A 25,377-nucleotide genomic window follows, 5' to 3' on the forward strand; every position below is an offset into this window, starting at 1 on the left:
GAAATCTATACACTATTTACAGGGGCACTCTTTCTCCCCACCTAGGCCGCCAAACGCCGTCGTACCTGACTAAGCCATACTCCTCCCTCGGGAGTATGGCACGGCGGAACACAGGGTCGTTGGCGTCCTGGCTTTCCTCCACTCTCTGGTCTTTCGCTTCCTCCGTCTTCTTCTTGCTTCTCCGTCCTGTTCTCCTCACGTTCTCCAGCCTTCGCTCCTTCGATGTCGTCACACGCCGTGTAGAGGACTTCCCCCGTATTCAACCATCCAGGAGTGTACACGTCAGTTGGAGGCGGGGCCTCATCACTGTCGTTATACGCCCACTTAAAGGAACCTGTGGACGTTTCTTCGCTCGTATCCTGCTGAAGCTCCCAATCATCCCTCGCTGTTCCAGTCTGTAGAGTAGAAGGGGAGGTATAATCAGGGGTCCACCAGTCCTCCCGGCCTCCCTTCCCGACCCCGTTACAGTGTCATTATGAGATCTGTAATATGACTACTCAGGCTATATACCAGTTATCTTCAGTACTCTGATTCCCCCTTCTTTATACCATTCTTTTATTTTTTGAAGTTTCCACCTTCTCAAATAGGTACTCCATTGCCCCAAGCCCTAAAAACTGAACCCCCCCCCCGCTTCTGTTTTCTTCTAAGACTCCTCCCCTAAACAGGGGGTGGCGATTTGAGGCTACCCTCTCTTCCTCTAGTAACTTCCCAAGCCACTTAGGGTTAATGGTTATACTGACACCAGTTGAATACGACCTCTCTATCTGCAAGGCGTCTTTCCTTATGTTCTCTGTAGTGTTCCTTCACTCTTACCTGATACTGTGTATTTCCTCTCCTGTGTCTGGAGTTATGTTTAGAGTACATAAATCTGATATAGCAGAATGTTTTTCATGTTAGTTATGTTTATTCTGAGGGACAATACTAAATTGTATTTCGGCTTGCAAAAATGTACTGTAGGTGAACGGTAAGGCTTACCTTTCATTCACAATGTTGTTTCTGTCTAGGAGTGGTGCTTTTTAGGTCTCGCCTGTCAATGCACATTGAGCGGAGCGAGACTATAGGGGCTTAAACAGACGTTAACTAGACTGGCGATTTGATGCTGTGCCCATGCGCTTTTAGCTCAATGCGCAAGCGCATTGAGCTAAAATGCGCGTGCACAGCATCAAATCGCCAGCCATCTGTTCCCCAGCTTGCCGCCTCCGCTCCTGCTCTCTCCTGGCTGCTCCTCCCCTAATTATTCACGGCCGGCCGGCCGTACTTTCACTTTCACGGCCGGCAGGCCGTGTCTCGTTTTATTTTATATTCATGGTATAATTCTAACACTTTTTTAATACTATCATGTTATAGTCTAAAGGTGCTTCTCTTCGGCAGCTAATATTCTACATGAGCATATACACGTGATTGGCTTGGCATTTCAGGTATGCTCTTACTACAGCCAAATATTTTGTAAAAGGTCTTGGTGCAAATTCATTCAAGATAGCTGCTGCTGTTTCCTATAAATCGCTGTGTGCTTATTTCTGATGTTTTGACACAGCACGAAATAAGAATCGACTGTTTAGTAATGAAATGTAGTACGCGAAGAACTCCGGAGAAGCCTTTGCTTCATTCAAGACTCTTCTGGCTTGCACTCTAAGGAGGATACCGTCCCTTGTATAGTGTAACATATTTGTTCAGTTACCTCTGATGACATTAGGTTTGAAGGGGTGACAGGCATCTGAAGCTCCCCCCAGCGTGCGCTCTGCCTCAGCCGCATTTTTTTTTTACTTGTTTCACTCCTCACTCCTCCCACACCTTTGAAGTGAAGCTTAGCTTCACTTCAAAGGCCCCTGCTTCACACTATCCACGGCCGCCAGGCCGTGTCTCTCCCTCATCCGGCCATAAATCTTCACAGGCTGCCCATTTGCTTTGCTCTCACGTCCTCTCTCCAGGAGTGAGAAGGGAATCGCATGTAAGGAGCCTGTTCTTTTATATATTTTATAGGACGGCGTAATCAAGGCCTGATCACGGTTTTTTATTTAATCTTTTAATGTCCCCCTGATTAACTAGACAAAGTAAATATTAAGATAATTTGATCCTCTTGTGGCATTTGTCTCGTGTCACGTGTTGTCTTTGTGGTTTCAAGCTTTATTACAAATCACAAAAAGATGTTAATATTTCACTTAAGTTCTTGGATTTTTGTCACAATAAAAAACACTGAACATAATCTTCACAAAAGTTATTTACAAAAGTTTAAGCTATTGCCATTACAAATTAAATAAATTATTTAAGTATTAATTATTTAAAAAAATTAAAAGCCATTGTTATTTGTAATATCAATACATCTAAGTCATGTAAATACAAAACATGTTGCATTACAAATGCTATAGGTGTCACATTTGCGAAAGTTATAACTATTGGCATTGTAAATGACAAAGCTATTAATTTAGCTATTTCAAAAAACAACACAATAATAAAAAAAAGTCATTTATAAGACCAATAGCTCAAACTTTCCTAATGCGAGACCTATTGCATTTCCAATGCTTGTAATGATTCTTTTTCATATTTTATGGGATTATTGTGCCATTTCTGTATGACCTTTGGTGCCACTCCACATTCATCTCTGGCACCTTATGGTTTCCAGTTGGTGCTAGATTAATGCACCCATAATGTAGGTCTGTTTTCTGGGGTTATCATGGGGGTTGAATAGGCTAAAATATCTCTGTAGCAGATGATTATATTATAGTAATGTTCACTCTTTGCTGTGCATATTGCTGGAATTTTAACTCCATTTTCAAAAAATCTTCATCTTATAGATTGTAGTATTCTATCTTATGCACAACTGCATGTTAAGTATGTGTTCCATGCCGTTAGTTTGGGAGCAATTCTGTTATCTGATGTGGGCCTGAAGACACAGCTTTTAAGTAGAACTCAACAGTATACATTTTAAAGCCTTTATCGTTTTATGAAGAACTGATAGCAATTTAGCTTTGCCAACAATGTGTTGCATGGAAATATCAATAACAATACAATCTTCGACAACATGGGGGAGCGAGTGGCCACTTTGGAAGACAAGAGCGATAACACAGCGGCCGAGATGCACTTCCTCCAACAGGAAATCATCCGCCTGCAGAACCAGCACATAGGCACCCAGATGCATCTTGAGGATTTGGAAAATAGATCGCGCAGGAATAACATCAGGATCTGGGGGGTGAAAGTCTTGGACGACACCACAGATCTTTTTGCCTTCACAGCCGGCTTGTTCCGACATATATTGGGAGTACCTGACGGCACGGACATTGTCCTGGACAGAGCACACCGAGTGGGACCCCACGTGCGCCCAACTATCAGACACCCCACAAGGCTTACCCTTGCTTGTGAAGTGGTTCCGCAGAGACGGCAAGAGCCACCGCCCCTGTTCCCACCTAACCCTGTGCAGAAGTGAAAACCCGGCAGGGAGTTGATGGACCCAGGGAAGGGAGCCAAACAATAGGGGGAAGGATGACAGGAGGCTTGTGGCTGTAGACACTTGATGAGGCAGTAGTCAATAGCTGGGGAGACCAGAGAGACCAGGATAGAGGGTTCCCGCACCTCCCACGTCCTGTTCCCACAATCTACTCGTATACAGAAGACCACACCCCTAGACCACTCACCAAGTCAAATGAAAACAGAAGGACTCCCAATCAAGAAGGCAATATAACATGAGCGCTCCTGCTCATAACAGAGTTAATGCAACAGGTGGTTGTTAGGCTTGCACAACCACTCCCAAGTCGTTGCGTGCATATGTCTTAGAACAAATGGTATGCATCCATAGTTAGCGCACCAGCGCTATTGCTGTATCCAAACTCAGGTGACTTTTGCACGAGCTAGCAAATGTAATAGGAAAAGCACCCCAGCGCTGTGAGCAAAGGAAAGTAACCGCGCTCCTGCGCGTATTGGCAAAGCATAAGGGGAGGACAGTACCCCTGAGTTTGTCCTAAGGACCTAAAAGCGCTCCTGCGCTGAGAACAGCTATAACAAAAGAAAGCGCTCCTGCGCTGAAATGAAAGGTACCTGGTAGCGCTGTGGCGCTAGGAGAAGTGCCGGCTCAGGCGGGAGCGGAATGAGGTTGGAAGGCAGATACACGTCGGCGCTCGTCAGCGCTTGCAGGTCAAGTGGGCACGATGATGAGAGTGCAGGCTCCGGCTGACGGAACACCAGGGAAAGCCGTCGGAGAAGCGTCCCCTGCTCGAGCAGCCACCAGCTTGGAGTGTTCGTAAGACGCGAACCTGGAACGGAAAGAATCCAAAGCGCCGATTCCTCGGGAATCGCTGGTCTTAAGCGATTCCCCCGGAAGCGCTGCAGGGCACCAGAGAGGCTAGTGAGCAACTAGACCGGGACTCTGCTTCCGACCGGGTCTCGGTCTCCTGTATCGAGCGGCGGAACCCTCCAGGGATCGGCAATCGCCGAACATGACAGTACCCCCCACTAAAACAGATCCAACAACCCGGAGATCAGAGAGGAGAGGCAGGTCGGGGACAAAAAGGGTGACTCAGATGGAAAGCACGGACCAGCCTGGGAGCATGGCGCACATGAGACAAGGATTCCCAGGATCGCTCATCAGGACCATACCCCTTCCAGTCCACCAGGTAGTAGAGCCTCACCCTGGTACGACGAGCACCCAGGATGGCCCGGACCTCGTACTCCACATGGCCCTCAAACTGCACTGGAGCAGGGGGAACGGCAGTGGTGCAGTCAGGATGGACAGAACGCAGAAGGGAAACGTGAAAGACCGGATGGATCTTCATGTGAGGAGGCAGAGAGAGTCTCATGGCCACCGGATTGACCACCTTCTCAATGACGAACGGACCTACGTAGCGAGACAGCAGTTTCTTGGAGCCGAAAACGTTAAGGTGTTTCATGGAGAGCCATACCCTGTCGCCTGCGTTATAGTCCGGTTCCTTCTGCCTATGAGCGTCGGCATGCACCTTGTAGGACTCTTTAGCCTTGGCCAACTCGAACCTGGATTGCTCTGAGGGCGCAAAGTGTTCTATGGTAGGCACGCACAGTGGGCAAGGGGCTGGGCAGTGGTTCCTCCCAAGCAGTGGTGCAGGGATGCCGTCCCTGGAGGCAGAAAAAAGGAGACATGCAGATGGCGGAATGCATATTGTTGTTGTATGCATACTCTGCCAACCATAGCACGTCCACCCATTCCCGTTCGACAGCGAGCAACAAACAGCGGAGGTATTGCTCCACGGTTATCACTGCAGATGGGATACCGTGGAGGCGGACTACTTCCTGCATGAAGGCCAGAGCCAGTTCGGTTGCCGTCGGTAGTTTCTTTAGTGGTACGAAATGAGCCATTTTAGTGAGATGATCCACAATGGTGAGAGCAGTGGTGTATCCGTTTTTGGTGGCAGGAAGTTCCACTACGAAATCCATAGATATGGTGTGCCACGGGAATGGAGGGACAGGAATGGGACGTAACAGTCCAGTAGGCGGTTCGGATCTGTTTTTGCCTTGGAGGCAGGTGGCACAAGAAGCCACGTGCTTCTTAGCGTCCGTGTCCATCATTGGCCACCAGAAGTGTCTTTGTAGCAGGTCGAGTTTCTTGTGATATCATGGGTGGACTGAGAGAACATGATCATGGCACATGTGCAGTGCTTGTTGTTGTCTGGCCACCGTTGGCAAGTAGTATTTGTCGTCTTTATACAGGAAACCATCGGTATACGTTACCCCTTGCAGTCCATCGGCTAGAACGGTTGAATAGGTTTGGTGTACATCCTTTTGTGATTGAGCCAGGAACCTGATTGGTACAATAGCCCCTTGGAAATGATGTCCTGGAATAACAGGAATGGGCTCGGAGGAAGGGTTTGCATCGACAGTTTCTTCCAATCGTGAAAGGGCGTCTGCCTTGGCGTTCTCCTTTCCGGGTCGGAACGTAATCGTAAAGTTGTACTCGTTGAAGAACAGGGTCCAACGAAGCTGTCTGGCTGTCAAGGCACGTGCTGAGCGTAGGAACTGCAGATTCCTATGGTCGGTGTATATGGTTACAGAGTGTTTCGCGTCCTTCAAATAATGACGCCATTCCTCGAAGGCCATCTTGATCGCCAAGAGTTCCTTATCTGACACAGTGTAGTTCCGTTCCGCTGGTTGGAGCTTCTTGGAGTAGAAGGCCACGGGATGAAGAAGACCTGTGTTAGCGTCCCTTTGCGATAGCACCCCCCTAAAGCATCCTGGGAGGCATCCGCCTCGACTATGAAGGGCAACTCGGTGTCAGGATGTATCAGAACAGGGGCTGTGGTGAACCGTCTTTTCAGTTCTCGGAAGGCCTCTTCTGCTTTGGAATCCCAGCAAAAGGGCACTCCTTTTCGTAGGAGACGATTGATAGGCGTTACCATTCTGGAGAATCCCGTAATAAAACGACGGTAGTATTTCGAAAACCCCAAGAATTTTGAACATCCTTCACTGATGTCGGAGTGGGCCATAGTAGAACCACCTCCACCTTTTTGTTGTCCATCTGTATCCCTGCAGGGGTGATGATATGACCCAGGAATTCGACTTCGGTCACGTGAAAGACGCTTTTCTCCAGCTTCACGTATAAACAATGTTTTCTCAGCTGCTGGAGGACAGCACGTACGTGGTGGACGTGCTCCGTGATGCTTCTGGAATAGATCAGTATGTCGTCTATGTAGACGATACAGAAGACATCGATGTACTCCCTTAATACCTCATCTATGAAGTACTGGGCCACTGTAGGGGCATTGCAGAGTCCGGAAGGCATGACTTGGTAATCGAAAAGACCGTATTTAGTCCGAAAAGCGGTCTTCCACTCGTCACCCTTCCGGACTCTGACTAGATGGTAAGCACCCCGTAGGTCCAGCTTCGTGTAGAGGGAGGCATTCTTCACCTGGTCTAATAGGCCGGAGATCAACAGTAACGGGTACCGGTTCTTCACCGTGATGGTGTTCATAGCCCTGAAGTCGATGCAGGACCTCAGATCTCCTTCTTTCTTAGACACGAAGAAAAGGGGAGAGGACACCTGAGACCTGGAATGGCGTATGAACCCGTTGTGCAGATACTCATCTAGGTAAGGGCGTAAATGGTTGTTTTCCTTGTTCGTAAGGGAGTAGATGCGGCTACAAGGGAGCGTTGAACTGGGTATCAAGTCTATCCGGCAGTCAAAGGACCGATGAGGCGACAGTGTATTGGCTCCCTTTTTATCGAATACATCCGCCAAGTCCGAGTACTCCTCTGGGACGTCTGCTTGCATAACCAAACCCATGCCTAGCAAGGGCAATGACTGTGCCTGTACAGTACGAACACCAAAAGAGCCACCATCTGTGTAACAAGTAGTACTGCAATGGTCTGAATCCAGGGTGATGACTTGGGACCTCCATTCAATCCGGGGATTGTGGTCAACCAACCAAGGCAGACCCAGTATGATTTTAAATTGTGGAGCGTCAATCACATCGAACCTTATGGTCTCGGTATGGTGATTCACGAAGGACATGACCATGTCTTCCGTTTGATATCGGATGAGACCGGAAGTCAAGTCCGTACCGTCCACTGCCTTGACTGTTTTGGGTTTCGCTTTGGGCACTGTGGTCATTCCTAGGGCTTGTAGATACTGGGTGTCTATGAAGTTGCCTGTGCTCCGGAATCCAGCAGAGCTGTTACCAGCCATGTTTTCCCTGTCCTGTTTCGCAAGGTTTCCTCCACACCCACATGGAGACTGCCATCAAGGACCGCAGGGATCGCTGTATTGCAAGATGACAAACCCAGAGGACGGACCCCTGTGTCTACTGGGTTGTTTCGTTTCCCGACTGGTTCCCTTTGGTAACGGGCAACGCGAATGGCCTTCGGGTCCCTGTGCGGGTGGGTTTGACGGGCCATTCCCTAACGAAGTGTCCTCTTTTGCCGCAAAACAGACACTGTTTCTGTTTCCTCCTTTTTTCCTTTTGCTTGTTGGATACAGGGCCTCGTACCCCGCCTATCTGCATTGGTTCCGGGGAGTTGTTAGGAATGGCTGCTTCTTTTCTGCCTTTCTCCGTGGTTTTCTCTCCGAACGACAGGAAGCGGGCGTCAATGCCTTTCCCTTTTTCGGTCCGTCTTTCTTGTATCTGGTAATTCAGTTTCACCACCAGATCAATGAACGGACCTATTTCGTCAGGAGGGTTAGGCATTTGGGATATCAGATCCTTGAGGTCATCCCGCAAGCCCCTATAGAAAACAGAAACTTTCTTTGACTCAGGCCAGTGTGCTTCGATGACAAGCCTGCTGAAGGTAGTAATGTAATGAAGCAGGTCGTTATTGCCCTGCTTGAGGCTGAGAAGTTCGTTGTCAGCAGCCTGTACGAACGTGTGTCGGGCGAACATCCGCTGCATCGTTTCTTTGAACACCGGCAGGTTGTAGAGCATCGGATCGTCATTTTCCACAAGGGCAATGGACCACTGGGCGGCATCGCCACCCATGTACGACAGTATGAACGCAATTTTTGATGCGTCATCAGGTAACGCTGGGGCCCAGGCCATGAAATGCAAATGGCCCTGGTGGAAGAAGACGCTGTACTTGGTGCTATCCCGGGAGAAGCGTTCAGGGGGTGCCAGCTGCACCGGATAGGGCGTGATGACCTGAATAGCTGTGTCTTGAGTAGAGGTGGAGGAGGCGCCACCAAAGGTGAAGGTAGGGGGCCGTAACAACCCTTCTTGTCGGACTCTGGGACTCTGGGTGGGTCCCCAAGGGCTGGTTGTCCTGGTCGCTACCTGACCCTGTAAGGCCGTTATGTCATGGCGAAGGCTAAGGTTCTCTGCCTGCATGTTAGCCAACAGGGCTGCTATATCCTGTAGGGAAACCTCTGGGTTGCCCATGTCGTCTGGGCGGAAAGTTTAACGTGGGCTTTGGATTTTATCAGACACCACACAAGGCTTACCTTTGCTTGTGAAGTGGTTCCGCAGAGACGACAAGAGCCACCTTCTCTGTTCCCACCTAACCCTGTGCAGAAGTGAAAACCCAGCAGGGAGTAGATGGACCCAGGGAAGGGAGCCAAACAATAGGGGGAAGGATGACAGGAGGCTTGTGGCTGTAGACACTTGATGAGGCACTGGTCAACAGCTGGGGAGACCAGATAGACCAGGTTAGAGGGTTCCCGCACCTCCCAAGTCCTGTTCCCACAATCCACTCAAATACAGAAGACCACACCCCTACACCACTCATCCAGGCAAATGAAAACAGAAGGACTCCCAATCAAGAAGGCAATATAACATGAGCGCTCCTGCGCAGAACAGAGTTAATGCAACAGGTGGTTGTTAGGCTTGCACAACCACTCTCATGTCGTTGCGTGCATATGTCTTAGAACAAATGGTATGCACCCATAGTTAGCGCACCAGCGCTATTGCTGTAGCCAAATTCAGGTGTCTTTTGCACGAGCTAGCAAATGTAATAAGAAAAGCACCCCAGCGATGTGAGCAAAGGAAAGTAACCGCGCTCCTGCGCGAATTGGCAAAGCATAAGGGGAGGACAGTACCCCCGAGTTTGTCCTAAGGACCTAAAAGCGCTCCTGCGCTGAGAACAGCTATAACAAAAGGAAGCGCTCCTGCGCTGAAATGAAAGGTACCTGGTAGCGCTGTGGCGCTAGGAGAAGTGCCGGCTCCAGCGGGAGCGGAATGGAGGTCGGAAGGCAGATACACGTCGACACTCGTCAGCGCTTGCAGGTCAAGTGGCCGCGATGATGAGAGTGCAGGCTCCGGCTGACGGAACACCAGGGAAAGCCGTCGGAGAAGCGTCCCCTGCTCGAGCAGCCACCAGCTTGGAGTGTTCGCAAGACGCGAACCTGGAACGGAAAGAATCCAAAGCGCCGACCCGGCGGGATCGCTGGTCTTAAGCGATTCCCCCGGAAGCGCTGCAGGGCACCAGAGAGGCTAGTGAGCAACTAGACCGGGACTCTGCTTCCGCCCGGAAGTGAGGGTCTCGGTCTCCTGTATCGAGAGGCGGAACCCTCCCGGGAACGGCAATCGCCGAACATGACACCAACGCTCCCCCAGCGGACATCCTGGTGTGCTTGCAAGACTTTAAGACTAAAGAAGCCATCCTCTCCAAGGCGAGAACCCTCCATCCTATCTCCTACAGGGGCCACACCCCAGTCCTATACCAGGATCTAGCTCTGATCACTTTGCAACGTCGACCGCAATTCCGCCCTGTGACGGATCATCTTAGGCAACAAGGGATCCAGTACTCGTGGGGTCACCCATTTCGCCTCATATTTCGCTTCAATGGCAAGCTCCATCAGATGCATTCCCTCGCTGACTCTTGCCAACTTCTGGGTCTTGCAGTTCCTGATGAGGAGGAGGAACGCCAGGGCTCCCGTTCGGGACTTGAGATTACACCCTCAGACTGGCAGAGCCAGGGTCGGCGCCGACGGATCCGGAAGCCGAACAAAACTGATATAGCGAAGAGCCAGCAAGATGCACTGACTTCTGCAGCCGAGGCCCTGGCGGGGACAAGCCAAACTTCTGAGTGACTGATGGGATATGCATTCTTCAAACGCCAGCTCCCTGATTGGTGGTGGACCGGGGGCCCAACCCCCTCCATTGGACACACCACGAAACCCGCCTTGACGACCTCCTGGACATTTCAGGATGGCGGACACTCTCTTTGGGACTTACCCTTTTTCCCTACTCTCTCTCTCCTGGTTGGCGGGCATTCCGTCTGGTACCTTACCCTTGCCCATGTTCCCTCTTACCTTGTTCTGGTTACGACATTCCACAGGACTGTAAATGTATGGGGTTTTTTGTTTTTCTTTGGGTATGGGCTCCCTCGTCCACCTTCTTCTGTTTCGTGTTTGCACATCCCCAGCACCTGCGCCCTGAGGCGGCCACACTACCATCCACTCATTGACACGACCTACAACGCATATAGATTCCTGACCCGACCACTGCCCTTTGATGACAGGTGACACACTTAAATTCCTCACGCTTAATGTGAGGGGTCTGAACAACCCGATCAAGCGCAGGCCGGTTCTTCACTACCTAGAGCAATCTGAGGCAGACATATGCCTCCTGCAGGAGACACACCTGCTGTCTAAAGATCACCATAGATTAAAATCCAGGGCCTTCCCAACACAGATGTTCTCCTCTAATATGACAAAATCAGCCGGGGTGGCAATCCTGGTACCCCGCTCCTTTGCCGGCAGGGTTCTCCAGAGGGAGGCGGAGATTAAGAGCCGATTGCTCACACATCAGTTCTCGCTGAGCGGAGTGACGTTCACTGTAGGCTCTATATATGCACCAAGCGAAGGACAAAATGGATTCCTCCTGCAAGCGCTCCACGAGGCAGCCGCAACTGCAGACTGCCACCTTCTGTTGGGTGGTGATCTAAATATGGTCTTTGACAATGACCTAGATCGCTCCTGTCAGCGAGCGCACCAAGCTGGGATACTTACACAAACAGGGCGGGCACACCTTTGGGATTTAGTGTTGCAGGATCTTTGGTGCCATCCACTCGCGCAGTCGTAGCTACACCTTCTACTCGGGGCACACAAAACTTATGCAAGATTAGACTACTTGCTCAGCTCCTCTTCCCTGTAGGCTCCCGCTCTAAACACTGAGATTCTGACAGCCTCCCTCTCGGACCACTCCCCAGACTTAGCCACCTTTCAATTGCCACCCACAACGCGACCCCTCAGACACTGACGCCTCCGGAACACATTGCTACATCACACGTCAGTTACAGACCAGATTCGGAAGGCCATCTCGGACTTTGCATCCGTTAATGATACACCTGACACGCCCCTAGCCACACAATGGGGGGCACTGAAGGCGACCATCCGAGGGGAATTTATAGCCATATCCTCAGCTCACAATGAGGAGAGACGCCGCAAACGGGCGGAACTCTCTCAAAGAGTCGCGGAACTTGAACAGATGCACCAGAGAACTGGCGCGGCCCGTGCCTGGCGGCAGCTGTGCGTGGTGCGCAAGCATCTCGCTGCCCTGGACCAAGATAAAGCTGAATATGCGACCCTCAGGCTTTGCCACTCTTATTACACAGGGGCGGGATAGATGTAGCCGGCTACTGGCCAATAAATTACGGGAAGCCAGACAGAAGCAAGGGGTACACACTATCCAGACACCAAGAGGGGAATTGGTATGCGATGACTCAACCATTGCCGAAACATTCGGAACTTTTACGCTGACCTTTATGCTGGGGACTCCCTGGATATCCAAGCTAGCACCGAATACATAGCCAAGGCCAACATGTCTTCTCTATCGCAAGCACAAGCTGATCACCTAGACAGGCCTATACAGGTGGAGGAGGTTATCTCGGCAATCTCACGCCTCAAATTGGGCAAATCACCTGGCCCGGATAGTTACACAGCCGCCTTTTATAAGGCGTTTTGCAGCCAGCTGGCCCCTGTTTTGACCGCGTTGTTCAATTCCTTCGAGCAGTCGGGAGCTATCCCTGGGGACATGCTGGAAGCTGCAATAGTTGTCATCCCGAAACCAGGGAAGGATGAGACTGTCTGTAGCGCCTATTGGCCCATCTCACTTTTAAACATAGATATAAAGATGTATACCAGCATCATAGCAGCGTGCCTAGCCCCCTACATGGCCCAGCTGATTGAACCGGACCAAGCGGGTTTTATCCCGCAAAGGCAGACTAGCGAAAACACCAAACAAATCCTACACCTAATTGAGCGAGCGTCTCGAACTCGGGGAGAATACATGCTACTGGCCATCGATACGGAGAAAGCGTTCAATAGGGTGCATTGGCCCTACCTTGAGATGGTCCTGATGGTGGCTGGCTTGGGCGTGAAGCTGCGGACTCGGATCCTGAACTGTTATTGATTCCCCATGGCGACAGTGCGGGTTAACGGCGACACATCTTCGAGGTTCCCTATTGGCGAGGCACTAGGCAGGGGTGTCCGCTGTCACCCCTCCTTTTTGCGCTCTACATGGAGCCCTTGGCGCGTCGGATTCGACAGCATCCCTTAATATCTGGAATTAAATTTGGGGGGGGACATCGACACAGTAAGCCTTTACGCGGATGACATCTTACTGTCTCTCTCTAACCCAATTACGGCCCTGCATGCTCTTTTTATTGAATTACATGGCTTCGCGCTAGGGTCGGGATTTAGGATAATTATGGACGAGTCTCTAGCCCTTGACGTCTCCCTCTCGCCACATACTCTTGTTCACTTGCAGGCGGAGCATCCGGAAGTATGGGCCTCAGACGCGATTCCTTACTTGGGGATTCACTTAGCTTCCACCATATAGGCTTCCGTTGAGATTAACTACTCTAAACTCCGCACCCGTATACATTGAGCATTAAACAGGTGGAAGCATTGCACAATTCCATGGCTGGGACGGATTGCAGCCACCAAGATGACTATCCTCCCTGTAGTACTGTACCTGTTCCAGACGCTGGGCCGGATCCAACAGACCCAGGCAGACCTGTTACGATTTATCTGGCATGGACGCAAACCACGGTTCCGACACCAAACTGCGATTCTTCTGCCGGAGAAGGGTGGAGTGGTGGTGCTTGACCTTCAGCGATATTTTCACGCGGCACAACTCAGATACCTGGTGGAGTGGCACCGCTTGGAATCTGAGAAGCACTGGCTGTTCTAGGATCAGGCGGTGGCAGGTAGGCCGCTACTGGGGGTGACCTTTATCAGTAAACAGCACAGACCACCAAACTTATATGCATCATATGTCACTAGCACGAAATTGGATTCCTGGGATCACACAAACATCTCCAATCATTTGACCACCTTCCCTTCACCCCTGACACAGATTTTTGATAATCCCGAGTTTCAACCCGGAACCCTTACCTCTGCATTTAGGACGTGGCGTGCATCTTCATGTACGGCTCTGGGCCACCTCTTTGACTTAGATGGCATAATCCCATTTACACAGCTCAAGGATCATTATGGACTCACAGAACAAGAGCGCTTGCCATATCTGCAAGTTAGACACTGGGCACTGCATCCAACCGTTAGACCGCAGGCACAGCTTCTTCTGACCCCATACGAGAAATGGCTTGTGACACGCACTACCGACAAGAAAATCATATCTGATCTTTATACAATGCTCCTAGAAACCACCACATATACACACAATGCAGGCCGCTCTAGATGGGAAAGAGACCTGGAGAGACATGGACTCCTGCTGAATGGGAAAGTATTTATTACAGAGCAAGACACAGCATATCATATGGGTCTCACCGAGACCTTGACTAAGATTGCCACTTATTGGTACTACACGCCCGAACGCATACACCACTTTGACCCGCGCCGGAGTGAGCTGTGCTGGAGGGGATACGGGTACCTTAGAACATGTTCTCTGGAGCTGCACTTGTCTACAGCCATACTGGTCCCAGGTCCTGGATAAAGTAGATATCCATGTTGAAAAGCAAATCCCACGCTTCCCTGCTTACATCCTCCTAGGATTACCTAATCCACTCACATATCCCCTTAAATCACAGAAAGGTCGGCTGATTGCCATAGCGCTAGGGGAGGCGGCGCAGAACATTCTGATCCACTGGCGCTCTGCCCAGCTCCCGACGCACATGGGCTGGCTCCAGCGTTTGTGGTCGGTGTTGGGCATGCAGAAGCTCACTCTCACAGTGGCTGGCAGAGGGACCGAGTTCCCGGAGCTTTGGCGACCATTCCTCACCTTGCTGGTCTCGGAGTTCAGGGAGCTTACGTGCCCCCGGTTTCTCTGACACCTATGCCTCCAAGATACACAAATCCCAAGTACTGCTCCTAAGAAAACTAGAAAATCAAGGCGCTGATTGTTGGCCTGCCATCTTCTGTATGCCCTTCTTTTTTGTTAATGGTGGATGAGGGTGGGGAGGGGGGGTGGCGGGGGGTTTTCTCTAAGTGTCTTGTTTTATTTTTCAAGTTTTTTGTCCAGTTCTGGGGGCCTCCTCCATGCCTATTACCTTTGGTAACCCTATATATTGCGACCGAGTGGTCTCTAATGTGCCACCCTTACGGAGTTGAGTGCCTTGTCCGGTTTCTCTGTTCAAAATTATAATAAAAAGATTTAAACCATAACTATACAATCTTATGCCCATCTGCATTACTAATACAGATGTAATGCAGTACAAAATGGCAGTGCCGGAATTAACAATAAGGAAAGTGCAACAGAACACCAATATACTTTACTCCGTTTTTGCTGGACTCCCCCATCATACAAAGATGTATCATTATCAGTAGATTCATCGCAAGACATGCCCCTGTATCCTCCAGAAATCTGTCACAAAGTGTCCCCCAAATCTCCATGCCTGCCTGCAATTTGTCGTCCGTTTACGCACGTCGTAGATGCAGCTCCTCGGCCAGTGACCACTCCAAGATGTCCCAAGCCCACTGGTCCACCATTGAAGCCCCAACTCCCATCCAGGTAATGGCAACCAACTCAATAATATTTAGAAATGAAACTTTTCTGAATGAATTTTGCACTCACTGAAGATTATCTGGAGATAAATTGCTGGTTTACATATTGTATCATCATTTCTGACATTTATTTATTTTTCCTTAAAAAATTGACTTAAAGATAGATCTGTGCAGTCCTACAGTTATCTGTAGTTTAATCAATCTGGTCTCTCCTGGTTTTATAGCATCACTGTCGAAAGTGCGGAAAAGCAGTATGCGGCAAATGTAGCTCCAAGCGTTCCTCCATACCGCTGATGGGGTTCGAGTTTGGAGTGAGAGTCTGCGACAGCTGTCATGATTCCATAACAGATGAACAGTAAGTCTTGAATTGATTGTTTTAATAAAAATATGTTAAAAAGCTATCAATAGACAATTTACAAATATTTTTACCAAGCCTGTTGAAAATTCAATTCTGTCCCTGTAGTCATAAATCATTGCAAACTAGGTCATAAGCGCATATTAATAGAGGGTTTTAAAGAATCAAATAATTCTCTAAGATGTTGAAAGCATGTGAACTTTGTGTAAGGTTTTCTATGGGCAACCCAACAACTGCTCCACAGTAATGTATTCGATCTAACTAAACAAAGAAAAGTATTGACCTGCATATTCATGCACAGGTAGGAAAGAGTAGATTTGTGTCTGCTTTTGTTACCTTTCCTAGCCTCAGACGCTGCTATTTTGTTCTTAACGTGATTATGTAAGGTCATACTAATAATTTCACTGGCATTCAGAAAAAAAAGCTGTCCCAATGACTTCTTAATCAGAGGTTGGTTGTTGTTCTTATGTTGATGACCGATTGCTTTATTTTTCAGGATTACACTTGACATGAATTGTGTTATTATCTGCTGCTGAGGGTTCACAAAAAAAAGGAGCTATTAGGAGCTTGTGATTAATAGCTAATCATGCAACTTCCAGTGTTTGTCCTCACTTTCATTCAACACCTTCATTTTTCAAAGAGTGAAATCATTCTTGTTTATTTATTTCAAGAGCCTACACAGAAGGCCCTTGAAAAACACATACAGTACATAATATATATAGATAGCATCAAATATTAGCCAATCATCATTACAATAGCTGTTAAAAGATAAAGATCAGTACAGTTAAAAACAAAGATCCAAATGATAACATCCAACAATAACAAACATTTGCAGGGGGGAGGAGCTACGCGGGCATCCAAGATGGTCGCGTGAGCAGAGAGCTCCCGAGACCCGCGCCGCCCTTCTTTATCTATCCTACACCTATCCTGATCATTTCGACGGGCTTTTGAAGTGCTACTCTCACTGATGCTGACGATCCTTTTTTGGTCGAAATCGGACCTCGGGGACCATTTTTCTGTCGTCTTCAACTTTCTGGCCTGCCCACGGACGCAACCGGGGACTCGGCAGCCTACTATGGCCGAGCTGTAATGCAACAACAACGGCTGCCTGGCATCTGGCCCACCGGTGGTGTACCACTTTCACTTTCGGTTTCCGGCCTCATTGTCTCTGTCTCCTCCTACTCTGTCTTCGCCTGCTGCCCTCACAGTGCATACTTTCCATCCTTGGGCTGGCAAGGAGGCCCGCGGTATTCCCTCTTTGAACTACACTTCGGAGTTTCTGGATTTTTCTCCGTCCCACTGCCCCTGTTGGGTTCTCGGCCGCCACTGATTGCAACATGGCGACAAAACCTGAGGCCGAAAAACGCAGGAAGACTGTAACCCGGGGGGGGGGTCGATCCAGTCCAATATGATCGAACGCTACACCCAGCCGAGAGGCTCCCCCGTTGTCACCAGCGTGGGCGCTGAAGGACCTCAAACGGACATGTCGTCCTCTTCTGAAGTATCGCTCCAAGACCTGTTGGCTGCCATCTCTGGACTTAAGGCCGATGTGAGTCAGCAATACGAAGCCATCGTGTCCAAGATAGACACGGTGGCTGTGGATGTTACTCTTATTCGGGCCGATCTAGCCAAAACGAACGAGAGGGTGAAGGCACTAGACCTGAAGGCGTCGAGCCTGGTGACAGACATGGCGGAGGCGCAATCTGAGATTGGGAATCTGCGTGCCTCGCATGATCTGCTGCTTAAACGTATGGAGGACTACGACAACAGGGCCAGGCGGAACAACATACGACTAGTTGGAGTGCCGGAAAGTGATGGTGCTGCCTCGATCGATTTATTGGTCGAAGAACTTATCGTTGCTAAACTTGCTCCGGTTGGACTCAGTAAGTTCTTTGCCGTAGAGCGCGCCTATCGTTTTCCAGGAGGACAAGTGAAACCAGGAGGCCCGCCGAGGCCTATCATTGCAAGGCTATTTCACTATCTAGATAGAGACGCTATCCTGCAGGCCGCCCGTAAACACGGCCCGTTGAAATATGACAATAACTCTATCTCCATTTATCCTGATTTCACTCCCCAAGTGCAACAACAACGATCTGGGTTTCTCGGAGTGAAGCGTCGCCTGAGAGACCGGGGACTGAAGTACGCCATGTTGTTTCCAGCCCGACTGCGGATTGAGTTTAGAGAACGTGCCTACTTTTTTGATCAGCCGGAGCGTGCTGCTGACTGGTTGGACTCGTTGCCGACAGATGACTCTGAGAGCGGTGGCCCTGGTGGTGCGGAAGGTGGTGCAACGGCCCAGGAGTAATATGGGCCCCCGGAGGTCCGGATTGAGACTACGTACTGTACAGAGTAAATTCACTGTGTGCTCTATGTTTATGCCCGTGGCGGTGCGGGAACGGGTGATTTCTCCCTTCCTCCTCGGGGGGTTCTTTGTGTAGATCAGATGGGGCGACAGGCACACTGCAGTTGGGGGTGGCTTTTCAGTCAGCAGGGGTGCAGGGAGGGGGGTGTTGTAACGGGTTTCTGTTTGGGGGCTGGTTCCTGGGGACTTGGTTGTGTTTCGTTTTGTTTGTTATGTTTCATTTTTCATGGTATTTTATTGATTGCAATTATTCCGAACTTGGGGTTGTGGAGGGGGATTGGGGTGTATTGCCTTTGCCGCAATGGGGGGGGTGAAATGCGGGTTCTTTCTTGAAACGTCAACGGGTTGGGTGACAGGATCAAGCGGGGCATTGTGTTACAATTTTTGAGGCGCCATGCCCCTGATGTTGTGTTCCTTCAGGAGACCCACTTAATCGGAAATGCATGTAAGGCCCTCGACCGCCGGGGTTACCGCCTGGTCGCACATGCTGGTTTCACCTCTGGGTCCCGGGGTGTGGGTATCATGGTAAAATCCTCCCTAGCTCTTGCTATTGACGAGGTTATCCTTGACGACCGTGGGCGGTATGCTGCTGTCTCCGGGAGGTGGGAGGGTAAACAGATTGTGCTGGTTGTTGTTTATATTCCCCCGGGGCTGCAGGCTACCACCTATGCTGATCTTGGCAGGACTCTTCTTGGCCTTCCTGATGGATTGTTAATCTTGGGCGGGGACTTCAACTCTGTTATGTCTGGTGAATGTGATCGGCTTCCCCCTAGAGTCCTGCTGCCGTCCCAGATGTGGCTCAATGAGATGGCTGATACTTTTGGCCTGGTGGATGTTTGGCGTTAACTACACCCTACACTCCTGCAGTATACTTTTCACTCTGGTGCGCATGGCAGCCTCTCTCGTATCGATTATTTCTTTGTTAGCTTCCACTCTGTCCACTGTCCGGGAGGTACGACATCTTCCCCGGGGTATCTCGGACCATTCCCCCTTGATGATTAAGATTTCTGTGGGTGGTCTACTTGGTAACAGGATCCCCCCGGTCCCTTCCTGGCATTTCCGAAGCCCCCGGCTCCGCTCAGATTTGGTGAAGGCAATTGATTGTTACTTTGATGAGAATGTGGGCTCGGTCACCTCCCCTACTGTTCTTTGGGAGGCCTTCAAGACGGTTATCAGGGGTTCCGCTCTATCACTCATTGCTGCTGAGCGTCGGGTAAAGAGGGAGGCTGTTCTGGCTCTTGAAACTGAGATCACTGCGCTTGAAAGTGAGTTGGGTGGGGATGACACGCCTGCATTGTTGCACACTCTGGAACTAAAACAAGCTGACTACAAAGCTTGTGTCACTGATGCTGCTAAATTGATGCGAGCGAATCAACTAGGCCGACTGTATGATGTGGGTGACAAAGCTAGCAAGCTCCTGGCATGGTTGGATAAGGCTGAACGAGCGAGTCGTGTTGTGCCTGTCATTGTTCGCGAATCCGGTGAGAGTGTCTCCGACCCTGGTGAAATTGTTGATTGCTTTGTGGACCACTTCCGGAAGGTTTATACGCCTGTTAGTGATCGAGATGAGGCTGATTCCAGGCTGCTACTGCGAGATATCGCCCTGCCTACTGTTTCAGATGAAGATGGTCTCGCTCTGGAGGCCCCTTTCACCGTTGATGAGATTGCCCTTGCTATCCGATCTTTACGCTCGGGAAAGGCGATGGGCCCAAATGGACTGCCCATTGAACTTTACAAACTTTGTCCGGACAAGATGGCCGCCCATCTGCGCAACATGTTTCTCGAGGCGGTTGAGGCTGGAAGCCTCCCCCTCGAGCAGCGCCTAGCTACCATAGTGGTCATTTATAAGGATGGCAAGCCTCGTGACCGCTGCACCTCCTACCGCCCCATCTCTCTGCTGAACGCGGAACCCAAAATCCTGGCCAAGGTTCTGGCCAATCGGTTGCTGAAGGTGATTTGCGACTTGATCCATCCGGATCAATCCGGTTTCATCCCGCATAGGAACACGGCCCTTAACCTGCGTAGGCTCCACAGTGTTCTCGCGAGGGCTCCAATTCTCGCCGAGCCGGCAGTGGTCGCCTCCTTAGACGCCACTATGGCTTTCGACACGATCGAATGGCCCTATCTCTGGGCGGCTCTCGCTAAGTTTGGCTTTGGTCCTAACTTCATCGCATGGGTCAGGCTCCTTTACGAACGACCATTGGCTCAGGTTGTGGTAAATGGTAGATGCTCTGACCCCTTCCCCTTAGGCCGCGGCACTCGTCAGGGCTGTCCGCTCTCCCCGCTTCTATTCGCATTGGCGCTTGAGCCCCTTGCTGCGTGGCTTCGGTGGGAACCCTCTATCAAGGGGATCCGGTGGTCTCCAGATCTTGAGGATCGTGTCTCCTTGTACGCGGATGACATCCTTCTTTATCTTACTTCCCCTCAAAAGTCGCTTAACGTCCTCTTCGACGTTCTTACGTCCTTTGGTAAGAACTCGGGATTAGTCATCAACTGGACCAAGTCCTGTGTTTACGTTATAGCCGGGGCGCTGCCGCCTCTGCCTCGCAGGTTTCCCATATTGGTAGCGACTGACGGCTTCAAGTATTTGGGGATCTATGTCTCTATGGTCTCTTCGGTCCGCTATGAGCGGAACTTGTATGCTCCGCTCCGTAGACTCAAGCAGGACGTGCGACGGTGGCGTGAATTGCCCCTATCCCCATTGGGCCGAGCAGCACTCTTTAAAATGATGTCGCTCCCCCGGTTTCTTTACGCCCTGCAGAACTTTTTCGATCTTGTCCCTGCTCGCTACTTCCGTGAGGTTGAGAGTTTACAGCGACAACTGATTTGGGATGGTCGTGCCCGTATTGCCTTGTCCAAGCTCACCCTCTCATGGTATGATGGTGGTATTGCGTTGCCGGATATTAGACGCTATTATTGGGCCTCACACCTGAGCGCTATCAACCATGCGACGTACGCTTCGGAACCTGCTCCCGCCTTTGCTCTGGATAAACTATTATTGCCCGGTGGCAACTTTAATAGGGCTCTGTACTCAAAGTCACCCTTTCGACTCCTAACAGGCCCGACGAAGTGTGCAGTGCGGGCGTGGAGAGATGCTACTGTGGCCACGGGCTGGGGTGGTAGGCTGACACGTATGACGCCATTGTATGACTCGGATCGGTTGGGTAGTCTGTGGAAGACGAAAGGATTTGAGAAGTGGGACATGATTGGGATCAGTAAGGTGGAGGATCTGTGGGCACGGGGCACTGTGAAATCCTTTGAGGCAGGTTTCGAGAAATGTACTCGCCCCCTCGCAAATGCGAGTCAATTTCTTCAAGGGCGAGCCAGTTTTCAGGCCTACTTGACCGGCCTGGCGAGTGACATCTGCTGTTGTCCCAACCTGAGTTTCCATGCAGCTGCTGCAGTGCCAGGCGAAGGCTCTAGGGGGCAGCATGCTGAAATGATTAGCTGAAAATGCGGGCAAAGCACAAGTGTTGATTTGCTGATTGCAGCACGGGCTCGGCCTGCTGAGGCCTAGTTGGAATCAGCCAATCAGATGATAGAAGATAATTTGTGCTCTTCGGACAAGTATATGCTATGCATGCTTACACGCTTCTCATTGGCTGATTACAGTTAGCCGCGGCAGGATATACTGCCAGAGAAGCGTGTAAGCTGCCTTTCCAAGCCCCGGCCTGCATGGGCGTTTTCAACCACAGAGCACAGAAGGACTGCCATATTCCGTAAGTGGCAACTCCACTGGCAGTAAGCTATGAGCATCACTGGTGCCCGAGCAGTGGTGAAATTCTCCTGCACCCCGGGTGTTGAGCCATCCAGGGAGCCCCTGTGAGTGGAGCTCTGCCCTGGCTGTGATGTAAGCCACCGCCTGTCAAGGACAGCTCAATCTCTCAGCGAAGGGGCCCGGGACGGTAGGTGCGCCTGGAAGGAGACAGTTCCCCCAGCCACGGGTTCAGGGGCTCTTGCTCTGATTGAGGTGTGGGGGAGGGCAGTCGTGGCCAGTGCAGGAAAGCACTTTGGGGTGGGGCAGTGTGGGACGGTGGGGCCTACCGCACCTACATCGGCCGCGACTTGCATTGCATTTACAGTGGATTTTCTCGGAGCCTCTATGTTAAGAAATGCGCTGAATAATGTTACACGTCTTCTTTTCAAATGACATTCAATGGTTTTTTTGGTTGTAAAGCTTGAAAAGCTCTGTTTCAGTGTGCAATTTCCCATCCGCCACTCTAGCACTTGCCGGACTCTTCCCACATCTTGCCCCGAGTGTACTATTGGTGATTCTCCTACACAAACATTTTTTAAATGGAACAGATTTTTACTTTCACAGATGTTGATACCGCGACCTGCGCATTATAAACATCTTTACGCAGTTAGTGCATAATTTTCTCCTCGGCGCAGCTACTGCTCAATTGTTATGCATGTGAGGCTGAGAGAGCATTTATGTGCGCCATTCTGAGCGCCAGTGCAGCTCTACACCTTTGCAATTTAAGACCATCTCTCTCCTCGCAGATGGCTCCGCCGATCTTGCTATTTATTAATTAGTACCAAAAATGTCAAGCAACTTGAATTTCCTGCAGCCAGTAAAGAAACGCACCTGCCCAGGAAAAAGAAATACACATCTATTTATTGACTCAACAGTGTGTGTGCACGTCTTGCTCTTCTTACTAACAGGCCCAACTAACATGTGCATCACACAGGCTGTAGAGCCTGTAGAGATGGAGCACCAAGCTTGACTCCGCACCGTCTGCTTAGCCACTTTAGTAGGCTGAGTAACTTACCATCAGGATCCTGTGTCATGGGGTGGCATTCTAGAACGGGTGCCGCAGCTGGCACATTTCCAGCAGTCATCAGTACTTTCCAGTTCCTCAATCTCTTGTACCACAATTGCCTTCTCGGTAAATCACAGTAAATGGCGTTCTTTTACTCAATTGTACAGCAGCTGACCAAGCCAAGGTGCTGATGGCCGCTTGTGTAACTTGCAGAGAAAGAGAGGGAGGGGGATGTGTGGGTGAGCAAGGTGGACCAATCTCTGGCTAGGGGCCCAGGCCACTGCAACATCTGTTCTCCCATTGTTCATTTTCCATTGATCATTTATTTATTTTTTGTAGGTTATGGAACCGGGGTCTGTTTTACAGTCCTGCAGTAGTTTATTCTGTTGCGCCTAAAGCACACACAATTATTAGAGTGCAGTCTAAGCAGAACTCAAGTTGTCGTCAGAACAGCCTGTTATCCTGCCAGTATTACAAAGCTGTTTATGCTTTTTGTGAGGCTAGACACATCTTAGGGAGGTACTTGGGTATTAAATAAAAATTTGCTGTTTACAATTTGGTTGGCCAACGTTTTCTTGGGTTGTTGGCGCTGCAAATGTTTTGAAGAAAATTCGTATGCAACCAATTTGTGGGTCAAGTCCATTGATATTAGGTCGAGTAGAAAATTCTACTCACTCGACCTGCAGGTCCAGTAAGATTTTTTAGATTTGTCGAGCCCTGTTTGAGGTATTGAAATTGGAATACCGGCTCGATGACAGGGAGCACTTCCGATATATGCAGGTTCGACATGCCCTGTCCTCCGTCTTTCCCTTTGGTACCAATATCCCGCAGTCCTCCCCTTTGGAGGATCGTGTTTTAGACGGCCATGTCCCTGATAGCACTATTTCCCTCATATACAAAAAGCTTGTCAACAACAGGGCTGACCAACTTGAGAGACTTCGTGCTTCCTGGACGGCTGATGGGCTCGAACTCGATGATGAGGACTGGCAGTCAGCTGTATCCTCCCCTAAGGAGGTGGCTATCCCGGCTCAGCTTCGTTTTGTCCAGCTGAAGATCCTCCACCGTGTGTATTTGACCGGAATGCGTCTGGTACGAATGGGTTTGGTTTCGGATGGACGGTGCAGGCGTGGATGTGGTATGGATGGTACCTTCCTTCATGTTTTGTGGGAATGCCCGATGATTGCAGCCTTTTGGTCTAGAGTGCATGATGTTATGGGTCGTGTCACCGGGATCCCCCTCCTTCCCGAAGCACGACGTTGCCTGCTCAATGTGTGGGAACCGTCGGATTGCAATGCTGCCCAGACACTTTGGGTTACTCTGGGCAACATGGTCGCAAAGAGAGATATAGCGCAGCTCTGGGGCTCCCCTAGATTACCATTGCTCAGTGCCTGGAAGGAGAACATGGACTGGTGCATGTTCCGAGAAAAAACTGTGTATGAGGCGCGGGGGCGTCCCAAGAAATGGTCCAGGGTCTGGGCTCAGTGGAATTCGTACCGCGGAGACATTTGCTCCCCTCCACTAGACTATGAAGGTCCTCTCCCCTCTTCTCCATGATTGACGTTCCTTTTCCAATTTCCAGTATAGCCTTTGCTTTCTCCCTCGTGCTCGCCCCCCCTCGCCATATGTGCTCCTTTATTTATTAGCGTTCTTTCCCCCCTTCCCCCCCTCCTGCGACCCTTGCCATTATGATACCATGTGTTTGTGTGTTGTTGTTCTTTTCGACAAAATTATAAAATTAAACCTTTCCTATCCTATTTGATATGGTGCTATGTTCCATCCGACAATGTAGTCTCGAGAGATTGCTTTAACAACGTACTGTCTCCAAATTTACTTTTCAACCATCCGTTTATGTCATAGCGGCCGGCCCTGCGGGGTTGTAGGCAGACGCTGTGTTCTGTGCATTCATAAATAAAGGTTTAAAAAAAAAAAATTTAAAAAAAAAAACATTTGCAGCCAGAGAATTTGACAGTGCTTCCTCGTGCGCTACTAATGGATACTTTAACCTCTTAAGTGCTGCGTCGGGGCGTTGGCCGACGGCAGCACTACCTCCCCAGTGCTGCGCACGTCCATTGGACGTCCATTCAGCACTAGTTCCAATGGACAGCGCAGCACTGGGGAGGGATATTTGCGCCGCATCTAAGGTGTTAAAATGATGCAGTAAATACATTCTCATAGTAAATATTAAAGACCCGGATAAAAAGAATAAAACATAATTCATAACCTCTTTGATAACACCACAATATAGCCAGTAAACACATATAGTTTTTGAAAAATCACTAGAATCATTTCAGTTTAAAAAAAGAACAAGGACGTTCATCAAGCGATAACAAACATCCGCAGTCTATGGATTTAACGAAAGTTAAAGTGCTTTCTTGTGCGTTACTATTGAGTATTTTAAAATAATAGGATAAATACATGTTCTTTGTAAATGTAAAAAACCTGGACAAAAAATAGAACATGATTAATATCCTGTTTCTCAGCACCACAATGTTGACAACCTGGATGAAAACAGGTCGCCTCCCTTTTGATCCAAACGTTTTCTCCAGTC

The 25,377-nt window shown here is 49.8% G+C and overlaps 1 protein-coding gene across 1 annotated transcript in view; it reads left to right on the plus strand.

Moving 5' to 3' along the window:
* Nucleotides 1–25,377, plus strand: part of WDFY2 (WD repeat and FYVE domain containing 2) — a 538,880-nt gene that overhangs the window by 420,469 nt on the left and 93,034 nt on the right. The window contains exon 10 of the mRNA XM_086935032.1: nucleotides 15,574–15,704. Within this exon, the coding sequence (XP_086791158.1) occupies nucleotides 15,574–15,704 (131 nt within the window). The remainder of the gene's footprint in view (nucleotides 1–15,573; nucleotides 15,705–25,377) is intronic.

This window comes from Lissotriton vulgaris, chromosome 8 (assembly GCF_964263255.1).
Source record: "Lissotriton vulgaris chromosome 8, aLisVul1.2, whole genome shotgun sequence".
In the NCBI taxonomy this organism is placed as follows: Eukaryota; Metazoa; Chordata; class Amphibia; order Caudata; family Salamandridae; genus Lissotriton; species Lissotriton vulgaris.